The 16,670-nt window shown below is 37.7% G+C and overlaps 1 protein-coding gene across 1 annotated transcript in view; it reads left to right on the forward strand.

Annotated features, from left to right (window-relative positions):
• DEUP1 (deuterosome assembly protein 1) overlaps positions 1 to 16,670 on the forward strand; it is a 59,099-nt gene that overhangs the window by 12,275 nt on the left and 30,154 nt on the right. Inside the window, exons 3-6 of the mRNA XM_062020515.1 lie at positions 2,687 to 3,233; positions 4,101 to 4,147; positions 11,264 to 11,435; positions 12,735 to 12,830. Of these exons, the coding sequence (XP_061876499.1) occupies positions 2,687 to 3,233; positions 4,101 to 4,147; positions 11,264 to 11,435; positions 12,735 to 12,830 (862 nt within the window). The remainder of the gene's footprint in view (positions 1 to 2,686; positions 3,234 to 4,100; positions 4,148 to 11,263; positions 11,436 to 12,734; positions 12,831 to 16,670) is intronic.

The raw sequence follows: 16,670 nt of genomic DNA on the forward strand, positions 1-16,670 counted from the left end.
CCCACTCAGTAAAGAAATACTTCCAGTTAAAGCCTTCCAGTCTAAACTTTTTTAAATGTCCCATCTAAACCTATCCTGGTGCTGCTTTGAATCATTTCCATGCATCTTGCCACTGGGTACCAGGGAGATGAGATCAGCACCTCTCTCTGCACCTACCCTCCTCAGAAAGCTGCAGAGAGCAATAAGGCCACCCATCAGCCTCCCTTCTACAAACTAGACAAGCCCAAATTCATCAGCTGCTCCTCACAGGACACTCCTTCCAGCCTTTTCACCAGCTTTGTCACTCTCCTCTGGGCAGTCAAGGACCTGAACACCCTTCTTAAATGGTGGGCCCCAGAACTGCACACAGTACTCGACATGAGGCCACAACAACACTGAACACAGTGGGATAAATCCCCTCTTTTGACTAGTTGGTTAAACTGTGTTTGATGCTCTCCAGGGTGCAGTTGCCCTCTTGGCTGCCAGGGCACACTGCTGGTTCACACTGAGCCTGCTGTTGACCTGCACTCCCAGATCCCTTCCTGCAGGGCTGGTCTCCAGCCACTCCTCTCTGAATTTATCCTTGTGCCCAGTATTGCTCAGTCCTAGTTGATCTGTCTTTTCAACTTGTTAAATTTCACCCCATTAATCATTGCCCAGTGCTACAGTCTATCTAGATCCCTCCCCAAGGCATCTTCCCAGCTAATTCCCCTTGTTTTTTTACAAATATCAATTTTATACCGTGTCTTGTTTGACACATGATAAAACTCTGTTGTTTCCCTGCCTTGATCTATCTCCTTTTTTTCTGCAGAAATGTGCTTGCAGCTTTCCGTTAATTTTACTTTATAAGCTGATTTGAAAGTAGTTTCCTTTTTTTTTCAGGCTATCATAATTTGTAAAGCATGTTCTTTAAAGTCAACAAGTAAAAGTTTTGCTTCTCACAAGACAAGCTCTAGTCAAGAGATGATGTGAATGAGCAAAAGCAAATAGAAAATGTCAACAATTTGATATGGGATTTTTTTTAATATAGTGAATGAGACATTTAAAGGCACATCAGGGAGTTGGAAACACAACTCTGGCTAAAGGCAGTGCAATTGTCCTCCTAAAAAGCTCTGAAAACATTGGCATGTAATCTTAAAATTATTTTTCTGGGTTTTTTTAAGTTGCTCCTCCAGTTCTATTTGGGCATGACAGATGGAAGTCAAATTTTTGAATAACTGATTACCACTGAGAGAGGGTGAGACAGGGAGGAAATTAAAATATATGCACTGGGAATATGGCTGTAAAGTTCACTTCAGTTGCTAATAAACAAATGGAAATTTTCTGGCAGTTACATTAAAAATGATGTCTAGTACATAATACTTTAAATCATCCCAAATTTAAGTATTTAAAATAAATCATACTGAACTTCACCATTAAAAAAATATCTTTAAACAGTATTTAAATTAGAAGAAATTATATTTGAAACATTTCAGGGATCAAAAATGTTTCAGTGTGATTTCTTAATATTGATTCCATTACAGTGAGCAAATAATGAAGAAAAGCATAATTACAGAGTGTAAGGAAGAAAATATTTTCAGGGCTCTAAGTAAAGCAACAGATCTTTGCAAGAGTCTGGCTGCCTGTCTACAAGACCAGCTCTGACACAATGCAGACCACCATGACACAGCCATGAGATGTTGCACTGGGGGCCTACACCTTTAGCTCAGAAGCAGCATTTCACCTCAGGGCCATACCCCTGGGGCTTGCCTGAGCAATGTTGTAGCTGTGCCCGTGTTCAGCATCACACCTCGTTGCTCCTAATTTTGTTGACTCACCTCCAGAGTCGCCTCAGATCCGCTCATCACCACGGGCTGGTCTGGCCATCCCTTGGCTGTGGTGGACCCTGCTTACTGTCCCTGTCCCCATTCTGCTCCCGTGGCTGGGTGCTGTGGGACTGCATGGTGTTGGGGAAAGCACTGACCTCACCGTTACCCTCAGCTACTGGGCTCGCCTGCTCCCACCCAGCTGCTGCTCCTGCTGCTCCTGACAAATAAAGATCTAAAGTATTCCTGGGATATTCCTGAAATTAAATACAGCCATGAAAAAAAAAAGTAAACAAAACATAAAGGCATTTTTAGTAATCTACCAGGGAAAATTGCAAGCTATTTTCTAGAGTAAACACACTTGGTCAAGAACTTTCCTGAAACTTTGCACAGTGTTTTATTCAACATTTAACTTTAAAAAACAACACATTTTTCATAATTCATAGCTGGAAACTATTTCTGCTGACATGAAAACTATCTGCCTCAGCATAGTAGGTAGGAAACAAATGAAATAGATTATTCCTTAGACTTGATATTAAAAATGCAGTTCACTTGTCTAATTTAAGTAAACAGTCCAAGCAAAACAAGCCAAAAGCTCACAATGTAGCGTGCATAACTAACACTCGCAGCTCCTGAAAACGTTTGGTGCAATTTCAGGACAATAAATACAAAGTGAATTGTACTGTCCTGGTAGAAAAGTCCCCTGTTCTTTGAAGAGATCTATAAACCTCAAGTTGGAAACTCAAATTATTTTGGGAAAAAGCCAAAATAGCTGTGACCTGTGATCCTTTAAAATGTTTTGTTGCTCAGTAAGACAAACTGAAGTCCACCAAAAAGGTAGAACCTAGGTCGTTTGCACAATAATCTGGAAATGACTTGAGGCCGTTTTCCTTGTCGGGAAGCAGCCGTGGCCCCGCCAGCCCCGAGCCCGCCGGGCCGTACCGCCGCCGCCGCCGCTGTGCGCACCCCGGGCCACCGCCGCGGCCTCACGCCCGGCCCTCGGCCCCCGGCCCCGCCCGCAGCCGCCCGCCCGCCAGGCCCAGCCGCGCTTCGGGTTACCGCGGCGACGGGAGAAGCTGCCCGGCGCTGTCCGCAACGGCCGCTAGAGCGGCGGGACGAGGCGGCTCCGGGCGGGAGCTGTGGCGGGATGGGGGAGCGGGGGTGGCCGGGCTGCGGAGCAATTGCCACGGCCGTAGCTACACCGGGTGCGAAAGGAGCGACGGGGGGAGCGCGGCAGGTAACCGTCGGGAAGGGGGCGGCCGCGGGAGACCGGGGAAGCCGTGGGCATCTCCATGTCCTCAGGTGCCCGGCACAGCCAGGGCTACCTCGCTGCCTGTGGCACCTCAGGTGCCGATCAAGGGAGGTGGCCTTGTGGCAGTATCAGCTCAAGTGCCTGGTCCCTGGGGAGCCAAGGGAGTTGGAGGTGGTTTTGTGGCAGTACCACCTCAGGTGAGAGTCTGATGTGGAGCCAAGGGAGGTGGTCCTGTGGCAGTGCCACCTCTGGTGAGAGGCCCCTGTGAAACCAGTGCCCCTGTGACAGTGTTACCTCAGGTGCCTGGTCCCTGTGGAGCCAAAGCTTCAGAGCCATGTGGCTGTGTCCACACATCTGTATGATACCTGTGCCCTTGAGAGCCCCACTCCTCACCCCCAGAGGAATTAGGGCTGTCTCATGTTGCTCTGTCAGCCATAACCTGTCTGGTTCCTGCTCTGGCATGCAGGTAGGTTTGCCCTACATCCTTGTGTCCTGCTGGACCTACAGAACCAGACTGGTCCCAGCAGCAGTCTTGTTCTGATCTTTTTGCCAAGGTACTTTGAGGGCTGTCTGTCTCAGTGCTGAACCTGCTAAGGGAGCAAATAGTCAATAAGAGTCCAAAATTGTGTTTGAGAGCAATTATAGCCTAAGTATAGGTTAGGGTGTGTGAAGATATGAGAAACAGTTGATGAATGTAGCCATGGATCTAGAAAAAAAAATAGGTTTATGTGGTTTAGTGTTTTGGCAAATCACTTACACAGTGGGGAATCATCCAAAAAAAACTTCCTCAGGGAAATCCAGGGCTATTCCCAGGCTGGCACTTCTCTAGGATCTCAGTGCTGCACCAAGCCTGAGAGCTGCTTACTCTGAGCTGAGCTTACACCAAAAATGTTCACATTGCCCATTCCAGACAGTAATTACAGCTACCTTCTCCTGCTCCTGTCGTTTGTGATAGGAGAACTACAGAAATTTAAAGGAAAGCATAGAACTATCCAGTATGCACTACTTTGTGTAAATACATGCATTTAAGAATCTGAATTATTTGATTTTTGTTGTTTCAACAGGTTAAAATGATAATTGCTAATACGGAGCAGCAACAAGCTGTTGCTAAGTAAGTAATGACTTACTGTCTGGCAGTTAAAAATATAATGGATTGAATGATGTGGGTTTATTAAAAATTTGAAACACGAAATATTAATTATTTTAGAATAAACTTGGTTCTTCCTCAGTTTCTTCTGCTGCTTTCTATGCAAACTAGAGAGGTTACTGGTAATTAAAACAACACATCTTGTTGCTTTAGCTAATAATCTACTGACCGTTGCTGTTATTTAAATTTTATATCTTCATACCTGAACAGAAGGGGAAAAAGTGAAAGCTATGTGGGGTTTTAGTAACATGTTAAGAAATGTTATTTTAAACTGGTTTTTAAAAAAGTAGTTGAGGTTGCTAGGCTACTGCAGTATAAACTTACATATCACAGCTTTTAAAACATTCAGGAATCTTAAAAACAGGGCTATTAATTGCTAAAGCCTTAGTCTTATTTTGCACAGGTAATAACTACAATTGTTCCTCCAAAGTATTAAGTGCACTTTTCATCACAACACAATCATCTTTTTTGACATAACCCAAATTTAGTTCTTTTAGTGTTACTCTAAAAAATACTAGTAGAGCACAAAATCTTTCTAAGGAAGCATAAACATGGATGAGACCTCATCCCATCCAGCCTGTTCAAGGAACACAGCAATTTAGAAACTACTTCCTCATCAAATGAGCTAAACAGAATATGTATCTATCATAATTTGTAAATAAACTTATTACTTATTTTTCATATAAGCCACTTTCTTCTATCATCATTACAAAGAAGCAGTCCAAGGTAATTTGCTGCATATAAAGTGTAAAAGTGTTTCTTAAGATAATAGAAACATGCATATTCTATCACATCTTTTTCTGGCTTAAAAAATTTAACAGGATTTGAAGGTGTGCTCTGTTGTGCAGAAGAATAATGTGTGCATTTTTCATGATAGAAAAAAATGGCTGCAGTAAAATATTATCTTCTGACCCATGTGACATTCTTTTTGATACTGCTATGATTATTAAAGTGTAGTCATATAAAAAGTTGCATTTTAAAAAAATCAAAATATTGCTATTCTTTGAATACTATTTTAACAAATCAGAAGCCTGTTTCAAGTGTTCACATCATGCCTGGCCTTTGTGGAATTTCAGGCCATTGTAGATAAATCTAGAATGCTTTGTCCTGTCATAAACCAGGGATATTTGGTAGCTATTTATTTGCACTAACTATATAAGGAATCTGGAAGAGGAGGTTAGAACACACACCAAGTGAGAGGAGATGTTAATTTCAATCTGTGGTGACAGCATCCAAGAGATATTGCAGATAGCATTAAAATTTGGGAAGATGGCTGAATAATGGTGGTGAAAATCATGACAATTACATCCCAGCTGCAAGAACTCTTCAATCCCAAATTATCACCCACAGATGTGTATGATTCCATATGGCTGAAAATTGTTAAATAAGTTGGTTGTAAGTCATGTAATAGAACTTTTGGGGTAGAAGATTATAATGTATCACTGTATCACAACCACTTTATATATTTCCTACTTTTAAGTAAAGTTTTAATAAGATGAAGCTGGGTTAAGGATCAAAAAATAATGAATGTACCATGTAAGATGGAAATCTTTGTTAATATTGTTATACATAGGTTTTGCTTGTGTTTGCATAAATACAGTCATATATTTTTTCCTACTTGTCAGCAAACTGAGTAACAAGAGAAGAGGGCATGAAGTAGAGACTGACAGTTTCTAAATTACAGCTTTATTATAAAATGTATGGACAATAAAGTTCTTTCTACATTTATTAGTAGAACCATTTATTAGGAAACCATTAGAAAAATACAGATCTGTGTAGGACTCCAAAACCAAAGACAGATAAATAGAGCTAGAGAAGCCTAACTAAAGCAAAACCAATTTGTGATAAAGGCCTGGAGTTGGTAAGACTTACTACCTAAATTTGGAAACATCTTGATTTTACATGAAGATAAGTAGGTATTAAAGACAGTAGAATATGAATCACCTATCTTTTTATCATGTTGGAGATAGAATAATAGCTTTCCTACATCATTTTAAAAATGAGATACCTTAAAGTACTTTGAGTGATTTCAAGGTAAATGTAACCAAAAGAAAAGCTGCAATTGCTTAATTACAAGTCATCACTTCCATGTATGAAGAATGCATTTGATTTATACATTCAGAAGAGTGTCAATGTTGAATGCTGAATACATGGTAAAAACCTCCATATGGATACTTCTTTGTTTTATGGGAAAACTTGTTCTTTGTGTGTTTATTTACCTGATTGCATATTAAGCAAAAGATAGCAGAGTTTTCAGCATTTCACAACCAATGATCAAAATAAATTCAACATCAGCCATAGTAGATCTGGAAGGGTAACCTGATGATCCAGGCTAGAGGTTGCATTTGCACTGGCCTGCCAACATTTTGATGATCCATGTGACACATAAAAAGTATCTATTTTTGAAGGCTAAAATCAGAGAGATGAATCATTGCTGGCAGTTCACCAAAGTGTTGCCACGTGATGTTAGATGAGGCTGGAAGAGTACAGGCCCTTATAAAAGAACCAAAGAAAAGGTAGTCCTGATGCAGTATCACTTCATCTTCTGTTTCTAAAACTCCATTTTATATTCCACCTAAAGGCAATCAAAGTGTACTGCATCATTAATGCTATTTTGAGATGAGTTCCAGGCACTTGGGAGGAGGGTATTTTTATTTTGTGATCTGTACATCACGGTGCACTGCTTGCTTGCATTTTGATTATTATCATTCTGTAACATTAAATTTTTAAATGGCATTCCCAATATTTTTAAAATTAAAAAGGCATTAAGAATTACACGTATTTTAAAATCCTTTCTAAGCTTCATCTTGGTAATGTTAAAAGTTCAAGCGTTTGTTGATGCAAAAAAGTTTTAAATAATCTTACTTGAAAAAAGACCATGTTGAGATTTAATTGTGATATTGTAAATCTAACAAATTTGCACCAGTTTCCTGTAATAATTGTCTACAGAAGGGATATGCACCATTTAAGCATCAAAAATAAAGATATTCAATAAACACGTATCCATCCATCTGCTAGATGACCATTAAAGGTCCTTTTATTAGTGCAGTGCAATGAGAAGTTGAGCGTGCAGGATCTGAAACACAGAGTATGAGGGACCAGCACTCAATCCAGACCACAACCTATGGATAGGAGCCTTCAGTATGTCTGCATGGGCACCAGGAGGGCAGCCCTTCAGAGGGTTGGCTGAACAGCTGGGAGGTAAAAGATTACTAGAAGAGAAAGGAAGCATTTTCATGCTAGCATTCACACAAGATGATGTTATCAACTACCAGGATTAAAAACATCTGCTTATATTTATGCTTAGTTTGCACAGTCATTTGCAGTAGAGGAACGTGTTAGTTAGCTTACTGTCCTTCAGCGATGTGCTGGCAGCATGCTCAGCCACTGAAGGCTCACTAGCAATAGGAATATTGCCTCTGAGTTCATAGCTCAGTTTGTGTTTGATAAGAGTGCTCTGCACAAGTAGAGTTCCTGGTTGCTTGGCACAATCTCATTTGCAATGTCCCCCATAAGCATACGCCAGATTGTGATGTTCCTGACACAAAATGGCATTCTGTGCTCATTTTGGGTATTGAAATCCTCTCCAGCACCTCCTGGGATGGTGCGTTTATAAGGCATACTGCTCTGCTTTTTATCATTAACCCTTTTGTAGGTTGCTGCTGCATTATTCAGATGCTGCACCACCTTTTGTCTCTATGTGACTGTCTCTATGGCAATTATTTCATAAAGTAATAGCTATGCTCAGTTTAAGGAAATAGCTATGCTCGTTTTAACAAACAATCATGCCACTGATATTAAAATGGTTGCAAAATGGCTATCGATCATAAAGGCAATTTGTGTGCACACAGAAGTGTGTACCATCAGCAGTCAAGGGATTACATGGCTTTTATATTTTTATGAATTAATGAACTAACTCAATTATAAGGAGTGGCTACCACTTTTACTTTTGGGGACAATGTCAGTGACATAAATAATATTATTAAAAGGAAAATGGAACATGCCAGAACTCAAACAATGTCACAGCATTCTTATATTTAAGTAAAGCCCTGGTCAGAGGGCTAAATATATTATCATGGAAAGTAATAGGTTAAAATACATTGTTTGCATCAGTTTAGATATCAGGAGGGTTAGTTGCCAAATTTATGAAACAATACAATCATTGGTTTCATCAAGAGGAGATTCAATATAGGCTTCTAATCAAAACCAAAAAAAAAACCCCAAGCAGGCTTGAAAATTATGCAACAATATGAGGAAATGGAAATTAAATGCAGATTAAACTTCAGTTGTACAATGAATAGTCACTATGACAGATAAAAAGTGAAGAGAAAGCAGGCATACCATTAACAGTTTACTAACAGTATAGCTGGTTGAGATAAGGCAGAGAGAGCTGACAGTGGAGAAACAGCATTGATTTTATCTGTACCTTCATTTAGATATAGCAGTAATTGGATACATTAATCTTTAAATTGTTACAGAGAGAAAAATGCAGAAATTTTCACAATGATCAGATCATACCACTGAAAAGAGTAATTTGAAGATTTTAAATGAGAATATTTTTTTCATGGTCATGATAAGGTTGCAATTACTAAAGGTGAGACATTTCAGTACATTCCAATATGTTATAAAGATAAGATAAAAGTATGTCTTCTAAAGAAAATAATAAAGCTGTTTATCAGGGTAATTTATATGTGGAATCTCTTATTTAGAAAAAAACCCAAGCAATTAAAACTAGAACATGGAACAAGAAAAGTTTTTAAAAGCTCTAAAAAAGAAGTGGAAAAGAAGTATAAAATTTTATCAACAGTTAACTCATATGAGAACAGGATAAGGAGATAACAGATGCTACTAAAAAAATGTGTGTAAAGTAAATGTTTACAGAACATGAAATGGAAGAGATGCTATTCCTCAAAAGTTTAAACATTCAGCATGTTATTCCACTGGCTAAAAACAGTAAGTGAAAGGTTTTCCTTCACTTTAGTGAGATATATGCCCTTTAGGGTACTTTGTATAAAGATACCTACATCCAATATTCTGTGACCTCTAGACATACTAAAAATGCTTGAAAGTCGGGATATTTTTTAAAAAAAAGTTGATAAAATTAATTTTGTTTCAATAAATGACATGAAGCAAACATTACAGGGGCAAGTGCTAAAGGCTTTTGTCACAACTACTGTCTTAACCAATTCTGATCTCGTATCTCAAATTAAGTAAACTGAGACCAAGCTGAAGTCTTTAATGACTGACAAAAGAGATTTTTGTTTGGTGATGTGTATTTAATCATAGTGACAGAAAACAGTCTGATTTTATTTTTCCATGTGACTCAATGGAAATTAAGTTTTATAGAAGATTTATGGGCTCATATACATGGCTAAGCAATTTATTCAATAGCTCTTTTCTGTAACAGTCCAAAAGGAGCTCAGAGAGTTAATGGAATAAAATTCCTCATTATTTTATGGCAAGGAATTAGGCAGGAGTTTACATTGTCTTCTTAATCTTTTTCTCAAACCCTAGAATCCTGGGCCAAGTGGATAAAAAGCAGTAAATCAGGAAAATAAAATGTTCAGGAACACTTCAATAAACAATATTTGAGGGGGGTTTTTTCCCTAATGGGAGCATTTCACTGAAGGTTGACTAGAGTCCTGGAAAGATTCTAACTTTTCAATAAATTATTGCAAATCTGAAATGCCAGCTGTAAATTTACAGATTGAGAGAAGCTATCAGTTTGTGAAACAATCAAGGCTAACTGGGCAATAAACTCTCCAAGATGCTTCAGGAAAAAAATCTCCTATCGCCTAGAAGGATGGTGTAATTTTGAAGTGAAACAGTCATTTCTACAAACCAAAAGTTTTAGAGTATATAAAGAATAATGCAATCTCTTGCATGGAAAAAAAAGTGTTCAGAGCCAAATTTTATATATCCTGTATCTTTCTTATTTCAAATTTTTCTTATATTCATCATCAAAGTTGGAATGGATATAGAATAGAGAAATATCCATACTAAAATTCAGATATTTTGTATATATCTGCTACACATCACCTGATTTAAACTTTTTTTTACACTGTCCAGGCAAAGTTTCATTTTTTAAAATTAATATACTGCTCTCATATATGGGACAGTATAAGAGAACAGCTTTGACTGCTTTTGGTTTCTGATGGCCCTTCTAATATACCATAAATTAACCATGTATCATTATTTTCCTAAATTTCCTACATCATATTCCTAAAGCAACAGTGTAAAACATTCTCTATTACTGACAATTAAGTTGTAATGTAAGGGATGTCTCCCAAATTTCATCTCAGAAGTTTGGGAAACTTAATATTCAGCTTCTCCTGCTCTTGTCTAATGAGGTTTGGGACTTTCAACATAGTTTCAACTCATCTTATGCATCTTTGACAGTTCATCCCTGAAAGAGTGAGATGATATCAAACAGTATTTATGATAAGCGAAGAGACCAGAATATGCTGAAAAATCTGATTTTGACTTCAGGAAAACTTAAGATAGGTGCAGTAAGATTCCATCTACACTTCAAAGGGCCACCAAGATGATCAGGAGACTGAAACATCATTCTTAAGGGGAAAGGCTATGGGAGTTGGGGCTGTTCAGCCTTAAGGAGGCTAAGTGGGGAACTCATTAACACTTAAAAGTATTTAAAAGATGTTTGTCAAGAGGATGGGATGCCACTTTTTTTTCCTGTTGTCTCAAGTGACAGGACAAGGGCTAAAGGAAAAAAGATGAAACATAAAAAGTTCTGCTTAAGGAAAAATTTTCTGAGGGTGAGGAAGCTCTGGTACAGGGAGGGTGTGGAGTCTCCTTCTCTGGAGGTTTCCGAACCTGCTTGGATATGTTTCTGTGTGACCTAATCAAGATGAACCTGCTTTAGCAGGGGGTTGGACTGGATGATCTCTAGAGGTCCCTTCCAAGCCCTACCAGTCTGATTCTTTGAAAGCACCATTTAGCTTTCCCAATTCTTTCTTTCTGATGTTGAAAAGTGGTTATTTCCATTATAATATAAAAGCAATGTAAATGAAAAAATTGTTTTCTCCTTTATTTTTTAAAAAAATCTTCTAAAATGTTAAGAGCTTTTCCATGTGAAGCTGAACTTCAGGAACTAGTGCATCAAATTGACATCATGGTAAACAGCAAGAAAATGGAATGGGAAAGGAAGATGAAAGCTTTAGAAGCAAAGATGGATATCCAGAATCAAGAATTAGCAAGTACCCAAAGCAAACTGGAACAAAAAGGTCAAGAGGTATTTAAGAATATCACATTCTATAAAGGAAGTATTTATTCTGGGAGATGGTTAATAGTGTGCTCTAAATGCAGAGGACCTGTTTGTTCTATCATGTGAAAACACCGAGTCTTTAAAGGTCACTAATTATCCTTGGTGTTTTGTTTTAAAGTGTGCTTCTGTTTTGAAAAGTGATTGCAAAAATGTCATTGAAAGTTTCATATTTCTTCTGTTTCCCTAAAGTCTGAGTCAAATGTTCCCAGTTTAGCCGTAAAAAGATAATTTGATGGTTTTTCTAAATGCCAACACTTCCAGTTTCATCAGAAATGTTAAATGGAAATGTACGGTTCAAAAAGTGTCACAAAATTACTTATTTATAATTCATATTTATACCTGATTTTTCCCATTTTACATAATATGTCTTTTTATGACATTTTTAATAGTGAAAACTCAAATGGTATTACCACTTAGACTTGCTTATCAAAATGAAATCCCCTGTGTGCCTGACGTCGTTCATACTTCTCAGTCTTGTCTGCTGAATATCCATTCAGAAGCATCAGCAGATTCTAGCACAGCATTCAGTTCTAGTTCAAGCTGTCTGAAGTTAGGTGTTTACACATGGGCATCCCTGTATGAAGCTGGGTGTCTAAACTGCCAGTGGGAGTTTTTAATATTAACTCCCTAGTGAGCAAGTAGGAAAATACCCTTAGTCCTTACAGTCAGAGAAGCCAAGAGAATCATTCAGCTAGCCAATCTTTAAAGCATCAACTTATTTTCCTGGACAGAGATGTCATATGAAATTTTTTAGCATATTCCACCTAGCTTCCCACTGCCCCCTTGAAAAAACAGAGATGTCATGTATGCTCTTTGTCATATTTCCCAGATCTCTGTTAAATTCTCAGATAAATATCTCAAGTGGCACTGCACTTAGGGGGTGGAAATGAGTCTACAGTACCTCCCAACAATTTGTACATAAGTTGCTGAAAGTCAATTGTATGATTATATAAGACATTCATGCAAAATTTTTACAATGGATCACAGCAGTTCATTTGTTCAGTTGGCTCAGAAATATTGTCATTATTGCTTTTATGACAGACTCCTATGATATCATTAACTCAAGAGCATACAATATAAGTTTTTACTGTAAAATCCCTAACTGGATGTTGATACAAACTGGGTTTGTGGTATCCCAATTTATTATTAGAATGAATTTATCTTTTTACATCCACCTTTTAAGCAAGAGTCTTCTTTCAAAGTTCAAAATGACATATTTTGGATCACTTGAGCGAAAGTAAATTTGAATGCTTATTTTAACTGTAGGTGGGACTACTTCAACAGAAACTGGAAGACTTACAGAAAACTAAATATGAAATGGCTCAGAAATATGAAACTCAGCTTCAAGCACTGAAATCTCAAGTAAGAAAACTGTCAGTGTCATGATTATATGATTACAGTACAAAGAGCTTATATGTGCCTTTATGGATTTGGGAGAGATGAATTGTGTCTTACAACTGATAATGACTACAGTTTCCTTCCTGGCTCCATTATCATTTCTGTACTGACATGTCCAAACTCTTTGGATGGATTTAGATGTGAATGTGCTAAGTGTTATGAAGACATATACATGATTTCCTGCCTTTGGACTAATAACCTAAAACCTTGGTGAATGAAGAAAATAGATAATTAGATTGATGCTATGAGGATGCTCATGCACATTAGGAATTTTAAGACTGAAACTGTTCTCATCATGTCTGCTCTGTGTTTTTTTCTCACTGTAGTTTGCCTGATTTACGAGGATTATTAAAGTAGCCTCACAGCATTCCATAAGGCAAAAAAAATATATAGACTAACTTAGATTATTGACATTGGGAATTTGTTTTGGCTTTATTTATTTCAGTGTGTGCTTGCAGCGCAGAAAGCCAGTCAGACCCTGGGCTGCACAAAAAGTGTGACCAGCAGGTCAAAGGAGAGGATCCTTCCCCTCTGCTCTACTGAGTGCCACCCTGCAGTGCTGTATCCAGCTCTGGGGCCTTCAGCAAAGGAAACACACAGACTTGTTGGAGCAAGTCCAGAGGAGGGACATAAAAGTTATCAGAGGGCTAAAGCACCTCTCCTTTCAAGACAGGCTGAGGGAGTTGAGGTTGTTCAGCCTGGAGAAGAGAAGGCTCTGGGGAGACCTTGTGGCAGTCTTTCAATACTTAAAGAGGGCTTATGAGAAAGTTTGATACTATTTATCAGGGCCTGTAAGTGACAGGACAAAGGGTAGCATCTTTAAACTGAAAGAGGGTAGATTTTGTCTGGACATAAAGAATAAACTATTTATGATGTGGCTGATGAGGCACTGGCACAGGTTGCCCAGAGAAGCTGTAGATCATGGGAAGTGTTTAAGGCCAGATTCAATGAGGCTTTGAGCAACCTGGTTTAGTTGAAGGTGTCTCTGCCTCCATAGTAGCAGAGTTGGAACCAGATGTCTTTGAAGTCCTTTCCAAGCAAACCATTTTATGGTTCTATGATTTTATGTTTCTCTGATTCTGTTTGGCTGTTTGCTCTGTGCCTGTATTTTGTTTCTTCCACTTCCATATTATTTTCCACTTCACTCATGAATCTAAATTCTTAGTGAACTTCTCTATTCTGTTTCTTGGATGTTAACAAATTAAAATACACAATTCTGTGTTGTTTTTCCTGCTATTTTATTGTATTCTTCACTGGATTCTCCTACCACAGTTTTAGTGTTATAATTAAAAACTTCCAATATTCATGCTCATCATAGAATCTTCTTGGATTACAAAAACAGGATATCATTTTCATCTACAGGTGATAACACTGTCTACCCATCAAGCCAATAAAAGTATAACTTATTTTTAAAGTTATTTTTTCTTTTATAATGGAAATTGATTTGGCGAACAACTGTGATTAAGCAGAGAATGTTTTCATTGTTATGTAATTAAAACTTATAGTCACTTGGGAAAGTAATCAGAAACAAAACCTACTTTATAATTTACACAAATTACAGAGAATAAAAACAATATCTTAGCATGATTACTGAGAAAACAATTGCCATACAATGAACACTGTGACTTTTAACATATAAATTGTAACGTGCCTTTAGCACTGCAGAACTATCCCCTAAAATATAGCATCTTTCTCTTTTCTCATCCCTTTTCATATTTCCTGCAGTATTTTTCACTTTTTTTTTTATCACATGCTAAAAATGTCTGGTTTTCTATTACATATTGTTGCTAAGAACTTCACTGAAATTGAACTTTCTGAAATTGAAACTCCAGCTCCTTTTTCATAAAGCCTTTTATTTTGAAATTGTACCCTACAAGTCTTTTCCATGGGCAAATATAACCTCTTTTATCTTTGTGTTTTTTTTAAAGAATCTTACACTTCCTAATCTACAAGCTCCTCTCTCTAAATCTCTCTAAATACTTCTTGCCAGGATTATTCTTTTTAGTTACCACTCAGACCACCTAACCATCCTCCAAGTTTCGTCATTGCTTCTCTTTTTATCTCTATGCAACAAGTTTGGATTTCTAGCTCTTAAGAATATAGATCAGCCTATGCCTCCAAACAGTTCCTTCTCTCCTTTTTATTTTACCAAAGGTTCCAGCACTGATGCCATTTGCAGTTTATTTTCCAATTCCCACTCTTCCTCATTCACTAAACCATATTTCTTCAGGAAATATCCATCCAGTGCATATCGAATAAAGAGGTATACCCTTAAAAGCCAAAGTTAAGAGCCCTGCCTAGATTCTGTATGTGATAAACAGAAACTTTGCCTTGTCAGAACAACTCCAAGCACCTATGCTAGGCAGTAGGACTATCTCACTGTGCTCCTCTAGCTTTTACCATGTCTCCTTATTGAGTTTCTTTCTTAAATTACAGTGCTGCAGTGTCTACAATTGAATGACTTTAATGTCCCTGATTCTTGGCTGCACAAACTCATATTTAAAATATAGAGTTTTCCTGACAATATTAATCTTTGCCTTATCAGCCTTTGTCTCCCTTCTTTTGGTTCTTATCCTCACTTGAAAGTTACACCTCCTTCTACACTCTATAATCTTAAGAGCTATAATTTAGTTTTGCACAAACGATATGAGTGGTACTATTTACCAGTAGCATTGTATCTTTCTCTGCAGATGTATTCTTAAAATCCCTCCCAATTTTTGTTCCTTCCTAATCTTGGTAGAAGTAGAAAGGACCACTATTTCTAGCTCTAAAAATGCTGGGCTATTCAGAACAAATTTCTCTCTGATATAATGCTTCTGTAGTCCTCAGTGCCTTTTATCCTTGCTGCTGATAAAAGTAGCTGTTTAATGACCAGCATTACCACTGAATTGATTTTGTGCCTGTTGAATGCAGCAAACCTGTATTTTTCTTGTATTAGGGAAATAATTCCTGATGTGTAACCTGAAACTCTTAGGCCACATTGCAACAACACTTTGTCATAATTAAAGAGCAAAAATTTTAGGGGCTCATCTTCATTACTTTCTTCCTTCATTTTATTTTCAATATTAATGTCTAGTAGTTATTCTCTTTTTGAAAGTGACAGAATCTCTCAGCAAAAGAACATTAATCCACTCTTGCTCTAAGCACTTTTGCAACTAATTGCTTCACTTAGACTTCTAAAAGCTAGATGGCTATGTCTGAGCGACCTCCGGCTCCCATTGGAATCAATGGGGGGAAATGGACACCTCTAATTCAGCTCAGGGAATGATGAGAATTTAAGGTAGCTGAAGTGACTAAGCATTTGGAGACAGTTGATTCTAATGCAGAGCAGCTCAGGCTTGGATGTCTGACTTTCAGAAGCCTAAGCTTAGATAAATCCCACTTCAGAGCTCAGTAAAATGCCTCAGCCTTTTTTTCGTTATACAATATGCAAGTAGAACATTTTGGACCTTCTTTTTAAAGCAAATATCTAGTGTTAAATATAAAGATTGTTGGCTTTTACTTAATTTTTGATTATGATAACATCCAGACTATAATCTGTCAGAAATACCCTACTCTCGTTAGAGGAATCTAATATTCAAACTAAATTTTTTCATTTTGGACATTCTGTTCTATTTTGGACTGATTTGCTGAAGTGTTAGGTCCTGTATATCCTAGCCTTTTTAGCATGAACAGTCTTAATACTTGTCTTCATCTGGATTTGCTTTTCCTAGGCAGTGTATATGTGCCATAATATGATCAAGAGCAAAACTGATGTTCTTTGAAAAAGGATATCTTTCTTCCAAAAGCAATGAGTTCCATGTT

The sequence above is a fragment of the Colius striatus genome, chromosome 1, assembly GCF_028858725.1.
Source record: "Colius striatus isolate bColStr4 chromosome 1, bColStr4.1.hap1, whole genome shotgun sequence".
NCBI lineage: Eukaryota > Metazoa > Chordata > Aves > Coliiformes > Coliidae > Colius > Colius striatus.